This window comes from Hippopotamus amphibius, chromosome 1 (genome assembly GCF_030028045.1).
Source record: "Hippopotamus amphibius kiboko isolate mHipAmp2 chromosome 1, mHipAmp2.hap2, whole genome shotgun sequence".
Lineage (NCBI taxonomy): Eukaryota > Metazoa > Chordata > Mammalia > Artiodactyla > Hippopotamidae > Hippopotamus > Hippopotamus amphibius.
The window spans coordinates 105,394,119-105,413,756 of NC_080186.1; the positions used below are offsets into that span (position 1 = coordinate 105,394,119).

At 35.6% G+C, this 19,638-nt stretch overlaps 1 protein-coding gene across 1 annotated transcript; it reads right to left on the reverse strand.

Moving 5' to 3' along the window:
* Positions 1–498: 498 nt before the first annotated feature.
* Positions 499–19,195, reverse strand: SEC22B (SEC22 homolog B, vesicle trafficking protein). Its single transcript, XM_057720805.1, has 5 exons — positions 18,984–19,195; positions 10,658–10,767; positions 7,523–7,683; positions 5,770–5,916; positions 499–2,211 (listed from the first exon to the last, which is right to left on the reverse strand). The coding sequence occupies exons 1-5, from the start codon at positions 19,056–19,058 to the stop codon at positions 2,057–2,059; spliced, it is 648 nt and encodes a 215-aa protein (XP_057576788.1). The 5' UTR covers positions 19,059–19,195; the 3' UTR covers positions 499–2,056.
* Positions 19,196–19,638: the final 443 nt, after the last annotated feature.

Consider the following 19,638-nt stretch of genomic DNA (forward strand, 5'->3'; position numbering starts at 1 on the left):
ATGCCTGTTTGGTTGCTGGTTCATTTCATCTAGTCACATCTTCCCACCTCCTCCAATAAAGAACAGAAGTAGGAGCCATATTATGACAGTCCTATTCTCTCATTTTCTACCATCATAATCTTAAAGTACTTTCTTATCCCTTTGTTTCTCATCCCCCACCCCATCTCATTTTTTAATTAACCCACTGAGTTTAGGTAGAAGTGTATCTATAGAAGAATATGTGCATGAAAATTGACTAGATAACAAAACTTCACACTGACGGGAACATTCTAGAAGTATTTATTTCATTGCTGACTACTTGGCTGCAGCATGCAACTCTCAACAATGAGCTGCCACTCTCCACTCCTACAGAAGTACCAAATGCTATGGTACCACTACTTAGGTTTTCAGCCTTTCAAAGGCTTTTATTACCAACATCATTACTTAGGGATAAGCCTTTTAGGGACTTCAAAGCACTTATTCTCTATAAAAAGTAACTTCTTATTTCATGCGCAAAACTCCAACTGGCAGACATAGGTCCAAAATGGAAAGAAAAAAATTTTATTCTAGTTCTGTAAATTAGGAATAAAATAAGCATTTCTCCTTGTCTTGTTTTAAAGAAATAGAACTTTTTTTTCCTCTATCAGGAATCAGAACAGTAGGTTTGATGATCCTGAGTTATAAAATTGTTTCCTGGTTGAAGTTCTTTCCCAAGATTTTAAGAAGTAAGAAGTTGGTTCATTTTCCTGTATAATTTAAAGAAATATTTGCAGTATGTGTAGGAATTATAGGTTATACTGTAGACCCTAGTGACAATATTTAAAAGGCCTATGCTCCCCATTTAAAAAATTTTACCTCAGAAGGTAAAAGGAAATCCCCATTATCCCTGAGCAAAAAAGGGAAAAATCATAGGTACTTTTATTTGCTAAGAGAAGCTATTGTAAATGAGTTATCTATCTCCAGAACATTCTCAGAGAATTATATAACTGAAGCAGGTATGAGGTGCTCTCAGATTTTCTCAGATGTCTAGTAGTTCGAGTAGTTGCTCTGAAAAATTTCAATTTAATTAACTGTACAACTGAATATTTTCCATTTTGAAATTTGAGAATATCCTGAGAGGGACATGAAACTACTGAGCACAGAGAAATTTGAAAAATGTTAGCAAATTGTGGCAGGAGGATGAGTGGGGAAAATAGTAGTGAAGAAAAAGCGAGAAAGGGGCAGGACAAAGCTGTAGTTATGAGTTGGCCTCTCTCCTCACTAAGTCAGGGGCCTCTGGCCATCAGTATGCTATATTCACTCATATTAACATAAACCAGATGCAGAAAAATAAAATTAAGAATGTCCCAAACTAAACATTTAAGTCTTTTAAGGAGTAAATGACAGAAAACATTTTAGCTTCATAATCAAGGAGTGCTATAATATAATTTCAAGGCATCTTAATATAATTCATTTAACCCTAAAGCAATTGTGCAATAAGCAAAATATCATAAATGGAAAACAACAAAGGTTAACTTCCTACAGGGGCCAACAGACAGGATCTCTTGCAGCACAGCAATTAACCTTCACATACTGGAGTCTTGTTTAAAAGGTCATCAACAACTCAGATTCCTGAAAATCACAAATGTCACCAACAAAAGGAATGTTGATTAAATAGAGTCAAAAAATTTTCCAAAGGGCTGTCTTCTCTGGAGGGATTTCAGACTGTTGCTAGCACAGGTTGGTTAAGCCAAATCTCACTGACGGCTCCATTAGAGAATGAGAATGCCCCTGTCAGTGCTGTTTTAAAAATGTAAGACACTGGGAGGGAAAAAAACAAAACAATCTACTGTTTCCTAACATATATGGCTTAGCACCCAGAGAAAGCCTCTGCCCCCAAAAGACACTTTCTACATAGGGCTAAGCTTCATTAAATGAGGTGTAATCTTTCATTTTCAGGACATGTCTTTTCTTGCAAGGTCTTTAGAGGCAGAAGTTCCACTTGGATTCTAATATACATCTCTGTGAGCTCAGCTTCCTGAAAACATACACCTGCTGGGTTCTAGGTTCTCCCTTGCCAGTGACTAGATTCACTACTTCACAGCCACCAGAATCGAACATACACTATTAACATGATGAAAAATACAGCTACTGCTGCAAGTTTGGCGTAAGTGGAACGCATGTTCAAGTACTTTGCATCCTGACGGTATTTCTTGGACAGACTGGACAAATTGTTAGCCTTCGAATCCAATGCTGTCAAAAAGGAAAAAAGGATAACATTAATTAGTCCCTTAAATTATTTTATCAAATGTATTAAAACATAAAAATAACCAAAACGAGTGGCACTATCTCAAACCATGAAGCTTAAATTATCATTTTTATTTTTAGGGTAAGGTTGCATATACTGATTAACTCATGATCCTGAAGCACTGTAAAATCTACAGTGCATTTTAAAATTATCAGATCAACTTATGTTCAAATTCTTGAGGCTGTATGCAGACTCTGGCCTCAGACTCTGGCCTCAGAGTCTGCATACAGCCTGGTTCAAACCTCAGCTGCACTAGTCATGTGACACTGGTCAACTCAGCCTCTCTAAGACCCAGCTTCTTTGTCTATAAAAACAGGGATTATATAATAACAGTAAACACATCATAGGATGCCTGTAAAGTGAGCACAATACCTACATATGGTAAACACTTGATAAATGTTAGCTAACAAAACTATCTTCATAATCTCTTAACGGTCTAAATCATATTCTCTCACATTTTGACAACTGATAATCCAGGTGAGACAAGAGATGCAGGTAACCAGAAAATTCAATGAACCAGACACCGAGTATTAAGCTACATCTCAATGGTGACTGCTACCAATTTCTAAGACCTTCCACATAGTAAAGGCTATTATTATGAAGATAAAGCTATCAGAAATTATATTTAAACAGACACAGGAAAGCTGTATTATAAAGAAAATACAATCACAGGTGCTAGAAAACCACCAATATCTACTATATTAAGCTTTTTAGAATATTATGCAAAGTTTTTTTTTTCCCCCTATAAGGACATTTGTAATGTCAGTATCTTCTTTTAATTGTTAACTGAGCACTTAGAGAAATAGCCAGAGATACACAAGCTAGACTGTGCTTAAACTATATGGCATATTTTTAATAATGAAAACAAACTCTCGGTTTGGCATAAATAAATTCGAATCAAACTTTCTATTTCTTTAAAATTTTGAAAAATTATTTTGCAATCTGAATTTATTTGTGCTTCCTTGGAGAATGCTTTTGGAACATTTGGAGTTGCTTAATAGAGACTGGTTTTGATTGAGAAATGTGGCATTACTTAATAACACAGGCATGTCAGCCATTTCCAAATTAGTAACTTGTCCTGTAAGAAAAGCACCTATCATGCAAAAAAACAATTAAGGGATGAGAACTAGCCATGACAACGCTGCAAGGAATCTTTCTAGCCAGTCTACTAGAATGTACAGTCCATTGGACAGAGGGTTTTAACCACTACTGTGTTATTACTACATTCCCAGTGCCTAGAACAGGATCTGGCATACAGTCAGTGCTCAATAAATAAATATTTGCTAAATGAATCTAAATCTGCTGAGAGTAACTGGGCAGAGAAATAAATATTAGGTCACATGAAATAAGTAATAGTTAAGAGAATTCCTTTACCTGGAACATTTGGAAACAGTGTATCATAAAGACAAAGCTATTGCTTGGAGAAGTCATTTAGCAAATGTTTATATTGTGGGCACCATGAGAAGTGCTAGAGGACACAATTCTGATCAAAACATACACGATCTCTGTATTTGTGGAATTTATAGTCTAGTAGAGTGATACCTTTGAATAAAAAAATAAAACCTATGGCTTAAAACAAACAGGTATATTTAGGCAGTGAAGAAGGTATTCGATCTTGCTAAAAGAACCCACAGGAACTATTCTTAGGTCATAAATGCAAAGTTGACTAGCTCTAAAACTCAAAAACTTAGTAAGAGATAAAGGTGTAAAAGATGGATTCTTATTATGGAGAAGCTTAAAGAGGAAGAAAACATTTTTTGAGGTGGGCTAATCTTTCCACTGTCTTCGTATATGCTCTGTTCATATATATGCTTCTTCTTCCTCTTAAAATACCACTCTTCACTCCTTCCTGATCTATCAAAAGTCAAGAAATCTTTCCTGTTCATTTACCTACTTTCTTCTACATTTTTATAGCTCTTATTGTCTATAAATCTATATAATTTCTTAAAACTATCATTCACTGAAGAAGGACAAGGACTCCATAGGCCAACAAATTCTGCCAGATACCAGCAGTGTAAAGTTTTGTAAGCTACTTTTCTGAATCTTTGCTTCTTTATCTGTAAAACTGGTTTGATACCACCTACTTCACATGGGATTACTCTAAAGAATAAATAAGATATATGTAAAGCCCCCTACCATACTGCCTAGCACAAGGTAAGTGTTCAATTGATGTTTGTTCCCTTATACTACCTATAAATTATTCTGTGATAATCTTTCTTATCTTCCCAATCACATGAAGTTTACTTAAGGGTAGAAATGTACTTTTAATCAGCAAAAGCACTAGAAGAAAATCCCTTACACTTTCAATAAAATTTTGATATATAAATTTTGGATTTAAGAAAAACTCCTGTGCTGGTTTACTTTATCCCAAGTAGAACCTGTGAGTCTGTTATCATGAAAATTTACACAGGCTCACTCATCCAAAATTGGATGTTTCAAGAGTGTGAAGCTATATGCTGGGACAACTGCTCACTACAAACATGAAGGTTAAAATCTGCAATTCATAACAAAGGAAAACCCATTTATTCATGAATATGTAACAAGGCTGAATTCAAAAAATACACATTAAGGCAACTACTTGTGATAATCACTGTGAAAGAAATAAAAAGTATATGAACTAGATACAAAATACATAAATATTACTTTTAAAAAGTATATGCTCACATTAAACACTTGGGTAACATTTTAACATGAGGTGAACATATATATTTTTAGGTAAATTAGTATACACACACACACCATCATGTGCTAAAAAACATTACGTATGTAAGTGCTTTAAGAATTTGAAGGACAAGAGAGATTAATGCATTGTGGGCTATAGGATCAGGTAAGGCTTCTTTGAAGAGGCAGTTCTTATCTAGACCTTAAAGAAGGTCAAGGATGATAAGGACACTGACCTGGCTGAGGCAGAATGTTTGTGAACTGGGGAGAACTTGAGAGACATTTGCAATCTCCTTATCTTCCATTAGAGAGAACACAGTGCCTTGCACATTACAAGTACTCAATTAATTATGACTGAATGAATGAAAAGTAAGTTGAGACCAGACTAGATCTTATCTTGTAGTCACAGGTTTTGAAAGTTTTTCAGCAGAAGAATGCCTTGATGAAAATGGCATTTTATAGCATATGATCTGGCAGCAGTAAAGTCTCCCGAAGCGGCTACTCAGGAAACCACTGCAATAAATCTTCGAAAATTTCTTATTCTGCTTTTCATTTCCCTTATGTGTTTCTGTAAATATTGATCTAATTTTGTAAATATCTGGGAAACAGTAATTGCTTCTGATATGGAAAGAGACTACACTGTTCCAACTCAATAGAAACTAACCACACTAGGAAGAAGCATACATCATACTGGAAGCTTGTAATTAATCCATTTTTGAAAGATGAATTCTTAACAGTATACTAGATAGAATCTGACAGCATAAAAGGTACCCCCAAATAAGCTATCCTTGCCTATGGAATAAGAGCCACCTCTTCATAAGACTGGTACGACTTTTAGGTACCTGAGAGTGCTTCTCCCCGTAGTAACACTTCTTCAATGTTGGCCACCATGATCCTCTGCACATCTTGCAATTCAGTGTTGATGGAGCCTAGGTTTCTCCGAGCGCGACTGTCAATGTAAAGCTTCTTCGTTTTCTGAATGTAAGTATCTAGAATGATGAAGAAAAGTGACTGTTAACAACTTCTTTCACGTCCATCAAAGAAGTAGGAAAGAGTAAATCCCGAGTTTAGTCCTGGATCTGCAACTGTCAGTGATTAACCAAGCTCTTGAATGAGTATCAATGTGACAGGGAGTTTTCCAAAATACTACAAAACTGCATGCTCATTCATGTTTGCCAAAGCTTATATATCGCAAAACTATGAAAAGAATGATTATTAAAGATTATATTTTCAACTTTTAACAAAATCTTAACATATGTGTGCTGGATACCCTTCATTTGCCTCTTTAGATCTCCGCTCCACCCTTCTGCACCCTGCTTTCTGCCTTGGGAAGCTGACCTGCATGGATTACATCAATGGATTCCTTGCCCTCTAGCTTCCAGTTAGGTTCAGCCAATGGGGAGCCCCAAGAGGAGGGAAGAAGGAGAGTGGATAGTGATGTCAAAGTATTTATTCCCCTAGTTCCTCCCTGAAAAGTCATCTTGGGCTGGTGGTATCCCTCCACCAAAAGTTACTGCTCCTCTCACATGAGGCTTTTCTATAAATTTTCTCCTTCCCAGTTCCAGAAATGCTTTCTCTTATCCTTTCAGGCCTAGGGTTGATAACAATTACCATGCTATCCGTCTCAGGTTAGTGTACCTTATAGTTCATCTATAACCCATTCACATCTCTGTATATAATCCTTTAAGCTAATTTGAGTATACCAACTATTTCCTATGTGACTTGATACAGCAGTCTTATTTTTTTCTTGGGTTTACTGAACAGCTATTGTCTACAAAAATAAAATTTGCAAAACCAGACATTATAAAAATTAGCACTTGGAGAGTTTATAGTTTTGAAACACTAGAATGCTTTGCTAGATTTTCTTTATTTCTAAAAGCTTTTATCTAGCAAACAAAACACTTCAGAAATTCAGAGATAGTAAAACTAATTTCTTTTTTTAACTAAAATGTCAGTGATGTAGTCTAATCATACTTGTTTTCACTTTCTCTACTTACAGGATGTCCCCTTTGATCTATTGCCATCAGCTACTTTATCAGGTCTGACCAGTGATGAATCTTTCTATAATTCTTGCACAAATATGGACACCCATGCTCACTACTTCTGCATGTAGGAAATGTTATGCCCCAATACCATATATCTTCTAGCACTTAAATTAGAGGATCCTGTTCTATGAAAAGAAACAAAACACCATTCCTTCTGATTTCCAAATTCTGATTTCCATAACATGGGTTTCACTGTGAGTGTGTGAGTGTATGTGTGTGGGGTGAGGAGGTTGGGTTGAGGGAAAAAAGAACTCAGTTATTACATGTCAATCTAGCTCTTTAGACACAGTTTTTCACCCTAATGAAGAATCAAACCAAATAACAAAAGAGAGCAAAGGGCAACAAGTTCTATGAGGAAAAGACCAAAAGACCAGAGAAAATTACTTATGAGAAAGAAGCCTCATTAATTCAGAAGGACAAAAGACATGGAATAGGAGGAAGAATCCAAAACTTCAGCAGGTAAACATAAAAAAAAAAGTGTCAAAATTATATCAATAGCTTCTCTATATTGTCTACTCCATTGACAGAGATGTGAGGCGCAAAATCTTACCAAACTCAATAAAGGAATAGGGTCTAGACACAGTTGGCACCTTCTTCCCATGCTGTTCATCAAACTCTGAATGCAAATCTTCTAGGTAGGCAAAAGCCAACTTTTTAGGGAAGGCAGCTTCACAAAGAACCAAGTAACACACCCCCTGTTCAATAATGTAGCTGCAGAGACAAAAAGAGCAAGAAAAAGTTGTTTCTGATTAACAATACCGCCAACAATCTGAAATACTCAGTGCCATACAAACTTTTTTTTTTTTTTGAGCCACGCAGCTTGTGGGATCTTAGTTCCCCAACCAGGGACTGAACCTAGGCCCTCAGCAGTGAAAGCATGGAGTCCTAATCACTGGACCACCAGGGAATTCCCAATAGAAAGTTTTGAAAATATTTTAGCTTAAGCCCTTTGAGGCTAAGTCAGAAAGTCAATTTCAAACCACAAATCACTGGAAGCAGAAAGCAAACATCTTCCCATTATTAGAAGTACATTACAAATGGAGTATTTAGACATATTTATTCATTACATAATTCTTCAACTAAAATATCTTAATACCTAAGACTTTTTCTTGAAAACTTGGAGTTGTGACTCCATCTACCCTTTGATTATGTACAGTAAACAAGTATATACACATTTAAACTTCTTCCAGCTGTAAGAAAAATAGTGGAACTGGAAATAATCTTAGGATAATAATATTCCCTAATTTCCAGGGTAGGAGAACTCTGTATTAACTGCAAATTATTCAATAACAGAACTGACTCTTCTTGTGAGAGTGAGCTCCCTGGCAGTCTGGAAGAGGCTATATGACTAAATGTCTGAGATATTTTTGGAAAGAAGTTAGGTTTCTCAGTGTTTTTCAAATGACTTTTTAGCCATAGCACTTTTTTTTTTTTTTTTTTTGCTGTGTTGGGTCTTCATTGTTGCGCACGGGCTTTCTCTAGTTGTGGTGAGTGGCAGCTACTCTTCATTGTGGTGCACGGGCTTAGTGCAGTGGCTTCTCTTATTGCAAAGCACGGGCTCTAGGCTCACGGGCTTCAGTAGTTGCAGCACGCAGGCTCAGTAGTGTGGTGCATGGGCTTAGCTGCTCCCGGCATGTGGAATCTTCCCCAACCAGGGAATGAACCCATGTCTCTTGCATTGGCAGGCAGATTTTTAACCACTCAGCCACCAGGTAAGTCCCAGCCACAGTACACTTTATTTCAGCAAAAATTATATCCGGAGACCAATATGCATAGCAAATAAAATCAGAAGTTCTTTGGTTTAAGTAGGAGTTTAAGGGCTCAAAGCATTACATATACCCCCATCCGTGTCCTTTCTATGTGGCTCCTAAGGCATCCCAGGACTCCACAGAGCATAGTTTATAGCCTATTACATTATATGATCTCTCCGGCCCTTTAAAATAATAATAATAATAGTAACAATAACAATAATAACAACAATAATACTGTCCTATTTCTTATTTGGGCACCTAAATTAATTGGTCTCCTTGCCTTCAGTCTAGACCATCTTCTAAACCACCAGCTTTATTCCTAAAAAGTAAATACGACACTACTCTGCTTAAAAACTCTAACGGTTCCCTAATACCTATAAAATAAAATCATACACCTTGGTATAGTATTTGGAGCCCTCCAAAACAAGTGTAGGCTGCTTTCTATTATATATCCTAATATACCAAACAACACATTCTCCAATAAGCTAGATTCTTTCACATGCTAGTGGACTTCTGCTTATATTGTTTTTTCCTAACTATAATATTCTTGTATGTAACTGGAGAAACCTTGTTCATTTTCATATGCTCAATTCTACTACAATTTTTTCTGTGAAAGTTCTCTCTATTCTCCCTCCCTCTCTCCGCTTTCCTGAAACTTACTCTCTATAAATGGGAATTTACTGCTTCCTTCTCTATGCTCTACAGCACTTCCTGTCCTAAGGTATTATAGTATAACTGTTTGTGTATGTGTCTCTCTGCTAATAAGAGGATAAGCTAAGAACATTAAAGGCAAGACTTAATACACTGTCTGGCAAAGAATAAATCTTTAATAAATAGCTCTTGGATGGAAATAAAGGAAAAGATGAGATTATAAAGAACCAGATAGAAAAAATTGGATTTCTTTTTAATTCCATGAGATCTTTCCTAGGTCTTTTGGTCCTAACCCATGGTAGAGATAAAAATACTATATAATTAAGTGCCTCTAATATTTTTTGATGATAGAATACCTTACAAAACTTAATATCCACTACTTTCTTAACCAATAAGTCAGGGTTTTGTTTTGGTTTTGATTCTATATACTTGTTTGCTTGTTATTGATGAGTAGAGAGTTTGTTTGTGGGATTTTTTGTTGTTGGTGGTGGTTTTTTTTTTTTAAATTAAACAGCAGGTTCTCCGCAGGTCCATATTATCTTAGTATCTGAGTTCCTAACATAGTAATTTTTTTAGCTTATCCTTTTTTATTTTCCTCTGATCTTCTTGTCCTCTCTTTTCTTTTATAATCCTTCCTGTTTTATCACCTTCAAACTTGACATATATTTAACATTTAATACCAATTATTTGCAGATAATTTGAAATCCAATAAAGTCCCTTTGATCATTCTCTCAGCTGTATGCATTGTCTGTAACCACTTATTAGATGCTCTTAAATTATCTTTTATAATTTTCTTTCTTCTAAATAATAACTAACACTATTAACTATTCTCTATGTGCCAGACAAGATGTTAAGTGATATACATGGACTCTCATAATCCTCACAAAACAATGATTCCCTATTTTATAGAGGAAACTGAAGCCCACAGAAGTATATGTGAGTTGCTCAAGGTTACACTGTCAGTAAATGTTTGCACAAGGGTACTAACCTACGTGCGTCTGGCTCCAAGAAGCTCCCAAAGCAAAAGCTATCTATTACTGTATGATATGTACAGCATTTATTAGACACTGGATAATAGGCTGAATTACTGTATGCAAACTGAATAAAGAAACCAAGATTTCAGTTTTGCAGAATTAGAGCCAGGAAAGTTGCTTCCACAGAGCGACTATATTTTTTAAGTTAACTTTACTTTTAAAAAAAGTTACCATTCTTATCAGGTGTTACTTGTATTTACTGTATTTCATATGTAAATGATCACAAAGAAATCAGGAATTTATACTCACTGAAAAGTCATGGCGCCAGCTTCCAAGGTGCATCTGGTAGGGGACTGTTCATTCAACTTTCGAAAGAGTTGCTTAGCCTGACTCTGGTACTGTTGAAGGTCCCGACCAGACTGAAAAAAGACACTTTCATTTAAGAATTTTCCACAAAAAAAGCAGTACCAATTTGTGTGAAGCATCATATTTTGAGGACACTCTGTGAATAAGGTCCTTCATTTACAGGTTAATAAAATTTATTTTAACAAAATTAAAGTGGCCTATTTTTAGAGAAAAGGAAGACCAAATTCCAAGTTTTTCAACAAAGTCACAATAGTTATTTGCTAAAAAGCAAAAGTGTACTCCCCAACTCTATATAAGGCACTCTTTCAATCTAGTGTCCTTTCCACTATTAAGTCAGTGCCCTCCTCCTAACCCATTTTACCTGCAGAGTTACCCGCACAGAACCTCACATGTTCTATACTCGGGGAAATCTTGAGAACAGACTGAATGACTCTCATTTTTGTGCTGAAATATCAAGTAAAATCTTCCATAAAGTGTTACAGTATTGAACATTTAAGCAAAACGAAATGTGTGCACCCATGACTGCAAATTATTGTGAACACCACAACTGCAACTAGGTGAAACTGAACAAGAGTAAGGACAAAGATTGGAAACTCAAATGTCCTTTACTAAATAAATCTATTTGGTTCCTGAGTTTGGATAGCAAAAGTCTGAATAGCAAGGGATATGTTCATATAAAAATAAAAATAATAACATTTGGATGATAAAATTACAGGCAATATTTTCCTAAACAATTTCTAAATGATTTTACAATTTTTTTTTTAAAGAGAGGAAGAAGTCTACTGGGGGAACAGCAATGTCATTTCAAAAGAATAAAATCATACCTCAATAACCTACTAGATCCAAAATGGAAAAGAAGTGCATGAAGAATGGGAAGCAAATATACATTATTTATTTATCCACATACTTGGGGAAACAAGCAACTTTTGCCATGTGATGAGAATGAATTATTTTATTTTGGATTATTTAGTTTGAATTGAAAGATATAACAGTCTCTCCTTCGTAGATGCTTAATAACTAAATATTTAAATAGAAAAGAGTTTATATATGGTTCTCCCAGGGATTGGACCTAAGGTCTAACTATGAAAAAGCACAAAGTGAAACTTATAATTCCAGATAATGAACCACTGAGCTCACAGTAAAAGCAGTCACGGAAGCAATGATAAAATCGTGTAACTGGCAGATAAACAAATGTACAAGTATAGGATTCTAAGCTATATTTAAAATAGTGAACCAGAAATTCAAATTTAAACTGCAATGAGATATCACCTCACTCTTGTTAGAATGGCTATTCTCAAAAAGATGAGAAATAACAAGTGTTGGTGAGGATGTGGAGAAAAGGGAATCCTTTGGTAGGAATGTAAATCGGTGCAGCCACAATGGAAAACAGTATGGAGGTTCCTCAAAAAGTTAAAAATAGAACTACCACATGATCCAGCAATCCCACTTCTGGGTATTTATCCGAAGGAAACGAAACACTAATTTAAAAAGATATATGCATCCTATGCTCACTGCAGCATTATTTACAATAGTCAAGATATGGAAATAAACTAAGTGTTCACCAACAGACAAATGGATAAAGAAGATGTGGTATATATACACAATGGAATACTACGCAGCCATTAAAAAGACTGGAATCCTGCTAAAAAAACAAGCTCATAGATACAGAACGGACCAGTGACTGCCAGAGCGGAGGTGAATGGGGGAGTGGGAGTCATGGGTGAAGGGAAATAAGTCATGGGGATATAATGTACAGCATGGTGACTATGGTTAATAATACTGTATTGCATATTTGAAAGTTGCTAAGAGAGTAAAATTTAAATGTCCTCATCACAAGAAGAAAAAACAGTTACAAAAATTGTCAATGACAGGGTAACTAGACTTTTTGTGGTGATCATGTTGTACATCTGAAACTAACATAATGTTTTATGTCAATTATAACTCAAAATAATATAAATAAGATAAAATAAAAAAATAAAATGGTGAACTGGAAATTGGAATATAAAGAAGGAAGTAATTAAGCATGAGGTGAACCAGAGGAGTTAGGCAGAGACCACTAGAAGCATCAATTTGTAGTTTAGCACTGTTTTTAGGGCAACGATTTGCTATAAGGCTGTTCACTTGAGAAATCTCCTACATTACATGTATATGTATATTGTTATATATTAATAATACTTTGTGATAATTAACATTATAATGTATATTAACATTATCATATTAAACAGTATTGCTAATCTATATAGTGTTTTTCTCATGACTGGCCAGCCAGTTAGGAAGTGAATACCAACACATGCTTTGAACTAGTGCACAGTATCCTATGTTCCTAAATTTGAGTGGTACATGTCAATCTGTTTGCTTCACCAATGTTGTTATGTGGCATTCCGAAGATATCCGACCCCACAACACTAGATAAAAGGGATGCAAATAAAGTTGGAGATGCTAGTAAAGGGCCAAGAAATAATACCAACATAGACCAATGATTTTCAACTTTGGCTTCACACTGGAATCACCTAGGAATCTTAAAAAAAACTACTACTGTCCAATCTCCACCCCAAATCAACTAAATCAGTGTCTCAGAGGTGGAACTCAGACATTGGTATTCCTAAAATAACCACAACCATGAATGTTAAATATGTTTTTTGACAGCTAAAGGCAGGTGAGCACCTTAAAGAAACTAGTTAAATACATGGCAAATAAAAAGAATGAAATTCTACCATTTGCAATAACATTGATGGACCTAGAGGGTATTATGCTTAGTGAAATAAGTCAGGCAGAGAAAGACAAATACTGTATGTTATCACTTACAGGTGGAATCTAGAAAATAAAACGAATGAATATAACAAATGAGAAACGGACTCACAGATATAGAGAAAAAATCAGTGGTTAGCAGTAGGGAGAGGGGAGGGAAAAGGAGCAAGACAGCAATAGGGGGGTTTAAGAGGTAAAAATTACTATGTATTAAATTAGTTACGTGGTTATATTGTGCAGCACAGGGAATATAGCCAATATTTTATAACAACTTTAAATGAAGTATAATCTATAAAAATACTGAATCACTACATTCTAAGTGTGAAACTAATATAATATTGTAAATCAACTACACTTCAATTAAAAAGGAAAGAAAAAAATGGCAAAAAACTGTCAGTCAAATGAAGATTGGTACAAATCCTTTGACTTTATAAGGGGCACTGTAAATATCACTGCAATCTGAGAGAAAGAAACTAACAACTGTATCAACTACAAGAAACTATGGCCAAAAGCATACTACAATTGCAGGAATTTACGACAAAGCAGTGACTACCAATATACAGCACTAGGGACATATCTACATAGGAATTACAGCGTACCAACCAATATTTCACACTGCTGGTTCAGTTAGCATTATCATTCCTGGGAATACGATGCTGGCACAATCTTTCTGGTAGTCATTTTGACAATACATATTAGAAATTATAAAATTTTGCATAATGTTTTATTCAACTCCACATCTTTGAAAATATACATAACCATCATATATGTGTTAAGAAAATAACTACAAATGCATACAAAAACAAAAAACAAATGCTGAATAGTAGGATAATAGGGATGGGTTAAATAACATATGGTATATATTTATATAATGGAATACTACAGAGCCATTAAAATGTTGTGTAATATTTAATAATACGAGAAGATACTCATTATACACTAAGTGAAAAAAATTAGGTGGAACAGTCTTACAGTATTATCCATTATTTAATTTTAAACACACACACAAAGATTAAGGTTAGACATCAAGTGGATATAATTTAAGTAGGAATTACTTAATTTTACCACTGCCTTTAATGGTAAAAAAAAAAAAAAAAAAATCACCATTAACTTTTTGGTCCTTTTGTTTGTACACATTTACCAAATTTTCTACAATACTCACAAATTAATTTTATAATGGGAAAAATTATTCATACATCCATTCCTATTTACTGCATATTTGCACCCACAACATTAGGACTTGGAGCCAATAGGGGGAGGGGCTAAGATTTGAACCCAGGCAGTCTGGCGCTGAAGTCCCTGCTCCTAAGCATGCTATACCACCTGTACAATTAAAATTGCTTCAGTGATAGTAGATCCACCTTCTAGGTGATATCTTACTTTTAATATTAAATCTAATTCATAGCAAATGCTCAGGAAACCATATGGCAGCTCTGATCTAGATCTCACATAACATAATCATGGCTATACAGATAAACCCTAGGTTTGCTTTTAAGATTATAGTCACAAAGGGCCCACAGTCAGCCAGCCTATCTAAAAATAGTTAGATTAGATGTCCTAATTATGTTTTCTACTTCATCTACAACAGACTTGATGAAACTTGTACACAGTATAGTGGAAAGACGGCTGTTAACAATCCAATAATGAAGTGGATGTGAATGTCTGCACAAATTCTGAAACTGATTTGATATCATCAGTATATTTAGGATGTGGTTCTACATATAAAATGCAGGAGGTACAGAGTAGAAAATTGCCACACAACCACAATTCTTTTTATTGCTGTCACGACTGCTGAACAAGTAGTTGTATCAAATGCCATCTTTTGCCTTTACAAGAATGTTTAGCTAAGCTCTTATCATTTTTAAATCCCTGTTGAACTCTACAGATCAAAGGCCAGCAGCACTAAGGACCAACCATTTTCTTCTAACAGCAATAACAGTAAGGTGATTAATCAACCCTCAACGATTGGGGGAGTGTGGCAGTTTAACTGTACAAAAGACGATCTGCTTCTTGGAGTAACCTGCCCTGTACTCAGTTATGTCTAACACCTGCAGAGAACATGGTTCGTTCTGAGGTAGAACAGAAAGGCAGATAAAGAAATTGCAAACATCTAAAAAGGAGAAATACATCAGAAAGGGAGAAATAGAATATCAGTTAGTCTAGGTTGCAAAAGAAAAGTTCATCTGTCTAACTGTCTTAGGTCTACATTTCTAGATAAAGCACAGAGGAAAAAGTGCATAAGATACTCTGCATCTTTTCTTTTTTTAACGCTCTACTGCATTGTTTGAATAATTGTTCATCTACAGTAATAAGACAGTTTGTACAGGGACTAGTATCTAGTAACTACCTAAAATACGGTATCTATTATCAGTGTAAAATAATTGAAAGAATACACTGAATTATTTGGCCTGGACAATTAAGGTACTTAACTATAAAACTATTTGATCAAGACATTCATTTCTTGAAAAGTTATTTCCAGACTCCTAAGAAGTAAAAACGTTATTAAAATGTCTTAGAACAAGTGTAGCAGTTAGGTACTAAGGCTGTAGTGTAGAATCAGACAGATGTTGATTAAAAAGAACAAACAGTGGTTACCAGTGGGGAGACGCGAAGGAAGAGGGGCACAATAGGGACAGGAGATTAAGAGGTACAAACTACTATGTATAAAATAAATAAGGTACAAGGATATACTGTACAGCACAGGGAATATGGCCAGCATTTTATAATAACTATAAATGTGTATAACTATAAAGGAGTACAATCTTTAAAAACTGTGAATCACTACGTTGTACACCTGAAACTTACACAATATTGTGAATCAACTGTACTTAAATTAAAAAAAAATTTTTTAAAAACAGAACAGTGGTTCTCAACTGGGATGATTTTGCCCCTCCTCCCCACAGGTGACATACGGCAATGTCAAGAAATATTTTTGGTTGTCACAACTGGAGGGAGGGTGGTGGTAATGCTACTGGCATATAAGGTGTAGAGGCCAAGGATGCTGCTAGACATCCTACAATGCACAGGACAGTTTTCCCACAACAAAGAACTATCCATTCCAAAATGTCAACAGTTAAAAAACCCTGATGATACAAATATTAAATCACTATGTTACACACCTGGAATTAACCTAGTGGTTGTAAGTTAATAGGAAGGAAGGAAGGAAAAAAAAGAGGAAGGGAGGGAAGAACTCTGGTCAAAAATTCTGTTGTGCTACTTATTAGCTGTGTGACTTTAAGCAAGAGACCTATCCTTTCTTAGTCTCACAGATTCCTTATCTATAAATGGGGATAATAACAGTACCTATCCTAATAGTTGGTATGAAGACTGAATGAAATCATGCATTTAACGGGCTTAGCACAATGGTTGGTATGTAGTAGGCACTCTATGAACGTTCTGTACACTATTACAATAGTAAAAATAAGTCAAAGGTTCATATCTTTTGCAGATATTAAAAGTTTAAGAAAGACATTATCATTCAAAGTCAAAATTCCTAAAGAAAATTACAATCACAAAAACGTTTTTGTGTAAAGTATCTTTCCTTGTCAATTAAACAAAGCAACCCATCTTGGTAAACTGATACCTAATTTGGAATTAAGAAACACACAGTAATAAATCAACTAATTTTTTCAATAAAGTATGAAGGCAGAGAGAAGAGCCTACTTATACACAGACTTTCAAATCCACTTTGTATTCTTCACCCACACTGGAATTCAAAGCAGTAGTTGGAAAACTGACCAGATTTCCGTCCCCTTGGGAAAACTATTTCTTAATCTAACTACACATCCTTCAAGGAAAACTTCCCCACACCATCTCCCTTGTTTCAAATCATGTTCCTGCATTCATTCTAACAATTTCACTCCTTCTGCATGGTCCTAGAAAATGTTTAACATTGGAGAAGAGAAAAATATTTCACGATTGAAAATTCAGGGCATGCTATCTTTTTCAAATGTTATCTCTACTTAGACTTTGTTTTCTGGAATGAATAGAAAATATTTCACTTAGCATGACCTGCTAAGCAACTTAGCAACTTCACAACCTTTTATCATTATTCTCCTAAAAGGGAAAGTAAACATATTTCCAAATCAAACCTACAAAGGCATATAACCAAACGGAAGCTTTCCTAACTAGGAGACACTACTGTTGGCTTAGATGTCATTTATTCTGGGAACACTTTCCTGATGTACAAATATCAATTTAGATACTTTTTCCATGTTCGACCACAGAAAATTCTTCCTCTATCATAATAGTTATACTACATAAGTGTTTGTTAGTTATCTTGTTTCTCCACTAAACTGTAAGCTCTATGAACATAGGAATTATGTTCCCTAAACCCCTGCATTAACACCATGCTTGGCACATCTGATGTGTTTAATGAGGTGTTTTTTTTTTCATGAATATATGAATGAAAAGTTCAAAAAAATGTGCAAAGTATTTTTTTTTTCTAGAACTCATCTTTTTTTAGGCCTTGAGGTTGTTTGTTGTTTTGTTTTTAATTACTTGGGTTGAATGAGAAAGTAAAATAAAGTTGGTCACTGTAAATAAATTATATAAATTTCATTTTCAGCCTCCTTTCTTCAGGAACTTCCCAACCTTGCTCCAGGAACTTGTCTCACACCAGAAATTTGCCTTGTGATTTTAAGGCACAAAGCCTCTTCCTTTCAAGCTATCTAGAGTTGTTGTTTTTTGTTTTTCTGTTTTGTTTTGTTTTTTCTATCAACGAAATACATTTTGAGCACCTACTAGCATAAAGCTGCTATTGTAAAAGCTATGGGAAACACAAAGATAACTAAGATTTGCCATTTGCCTGCTAGGAAACTCAACTTACTGAAAGACGAAGGCAAAATTGTAAAATAAAGGTACAAAGCATTACAGGAATATAACACGGAGGCTATAATTCCAACAACAGAAATTTAGTAAGGCTTATTGAAGGAGGTGGGAATTGGGCATAACTTTGAAAGAAGGTACTGTACTGAACTTCAAACAGGTGCATATATGTGGCAATATTACCTCATCTGCTTTCACTAGATATCAGCAAACTAGGTCAAGGATCAGATGCTACAGAAAAAAAGAGTTAACTCAGGAGCTGATTTTTCCCAGGACGTGTCAGTCAGCCTTATTAACAGCAAAAAAAAAAAAAAAAAAAAAAAAAAAAAGAAAAGAATAGAAAGAAAAAAGAAAAAGAAAAAAAGAAATAAAGAAAAAAGAAAGAAAGAAATGCTGAATTTTAACAAAATCTCTAAAGAATTACAGTACACTGCATGATCACAATCAGCCAAACCTATCCTTTCTCCAGAGCGTTTTCTAAAAAGAAACAGGTAACACAAAAATCTACCTCCGTCTTCAGGAAAGATTTATTCTAACAGGTAATCCTCTCCACTGCCAAAAGAGAAAAAGCACTTCAGAGGGGTCGGAAATGCCTGGGAGGCCGCAAGCGTCTCCCTCGTCCTAAGAAGGAATCTGGTGCTGAGAGCGCAGTGCTCTGACAGGAACTTGGGGTCCCGGGGATCGAGCAGCTCACCTGTTCGTCCTCCTGCATCGAGGCGGCCAACGGGAGCCCGTCCGCCACTCGGGCGATCATGGTGAGCAACACCATCTTCGCAGGCTACGGAGACTCAACTCTGGCCGAACGGCCGTAGGTGCGTCTTGACTTTCTTCGCCGCAACAGCTATACCTCTACCTCAGTTCCCGAAGATCCAGCTGCTCGCCGCTCCGCTTCCCGCTGAGGTGGCCGGAAACGAGCTCCAGAGCTCTCCACTACCGGTCCTCAGAATTGGCTTCCCACCGAGAACCACAACTACCAGAACACTAGTTCCGCGGTTTCTCTTTCCACCTTCAGAAACGTCCAAGGCCCCGCCCACTTCTCTGGATTTCCAGCGCCGAATAAGCCTTGACCCGTGAGAGGGCGTGACACACAAACAAATAGAATTTTCTAGTTTCTGATACTTTAAGTTTGGGGAGAGGGCTGGAGAGGATGGTGGGAGTTCGTGGGTAGTTAGATGAAGCGTATATGAAAAAAATGACAAGCTATATACTGATATTTTCATATTTAATTTTTTATTTTTCATATTGTATATCCTGTACAAATATTTTCTCTATTTGTATATTTCTAGACAGAGATTTATGTCTGTGTGTGGTGTTCGGGGTTTTTTTGCTTGTTTGTTTATGCTGTATCC

Coding starts and splice junctions, on each gene's coding strand:
- SEC22B (XM_057720805.1), bottom strand. CDS start 19,058: ATGGTGTTGCTCACCATGATCGCCCGAGTGGCGGACGGGCTCCCGTTG. Junction 10,768..18,983: donor CGATGCAGGAGGACGAACAG/GTGAGCTGCTCG, acceptor GTCTTTTTTCAG/TCTGGTCGGGACCTTCAACA. Junction 7,684..10,657: donor GCTGGCGCCATGACTTTTCA/GTGAGTATAAAT, acceptor TTGTCTCTGCAG/CTACATTATTGAACAGGGGG.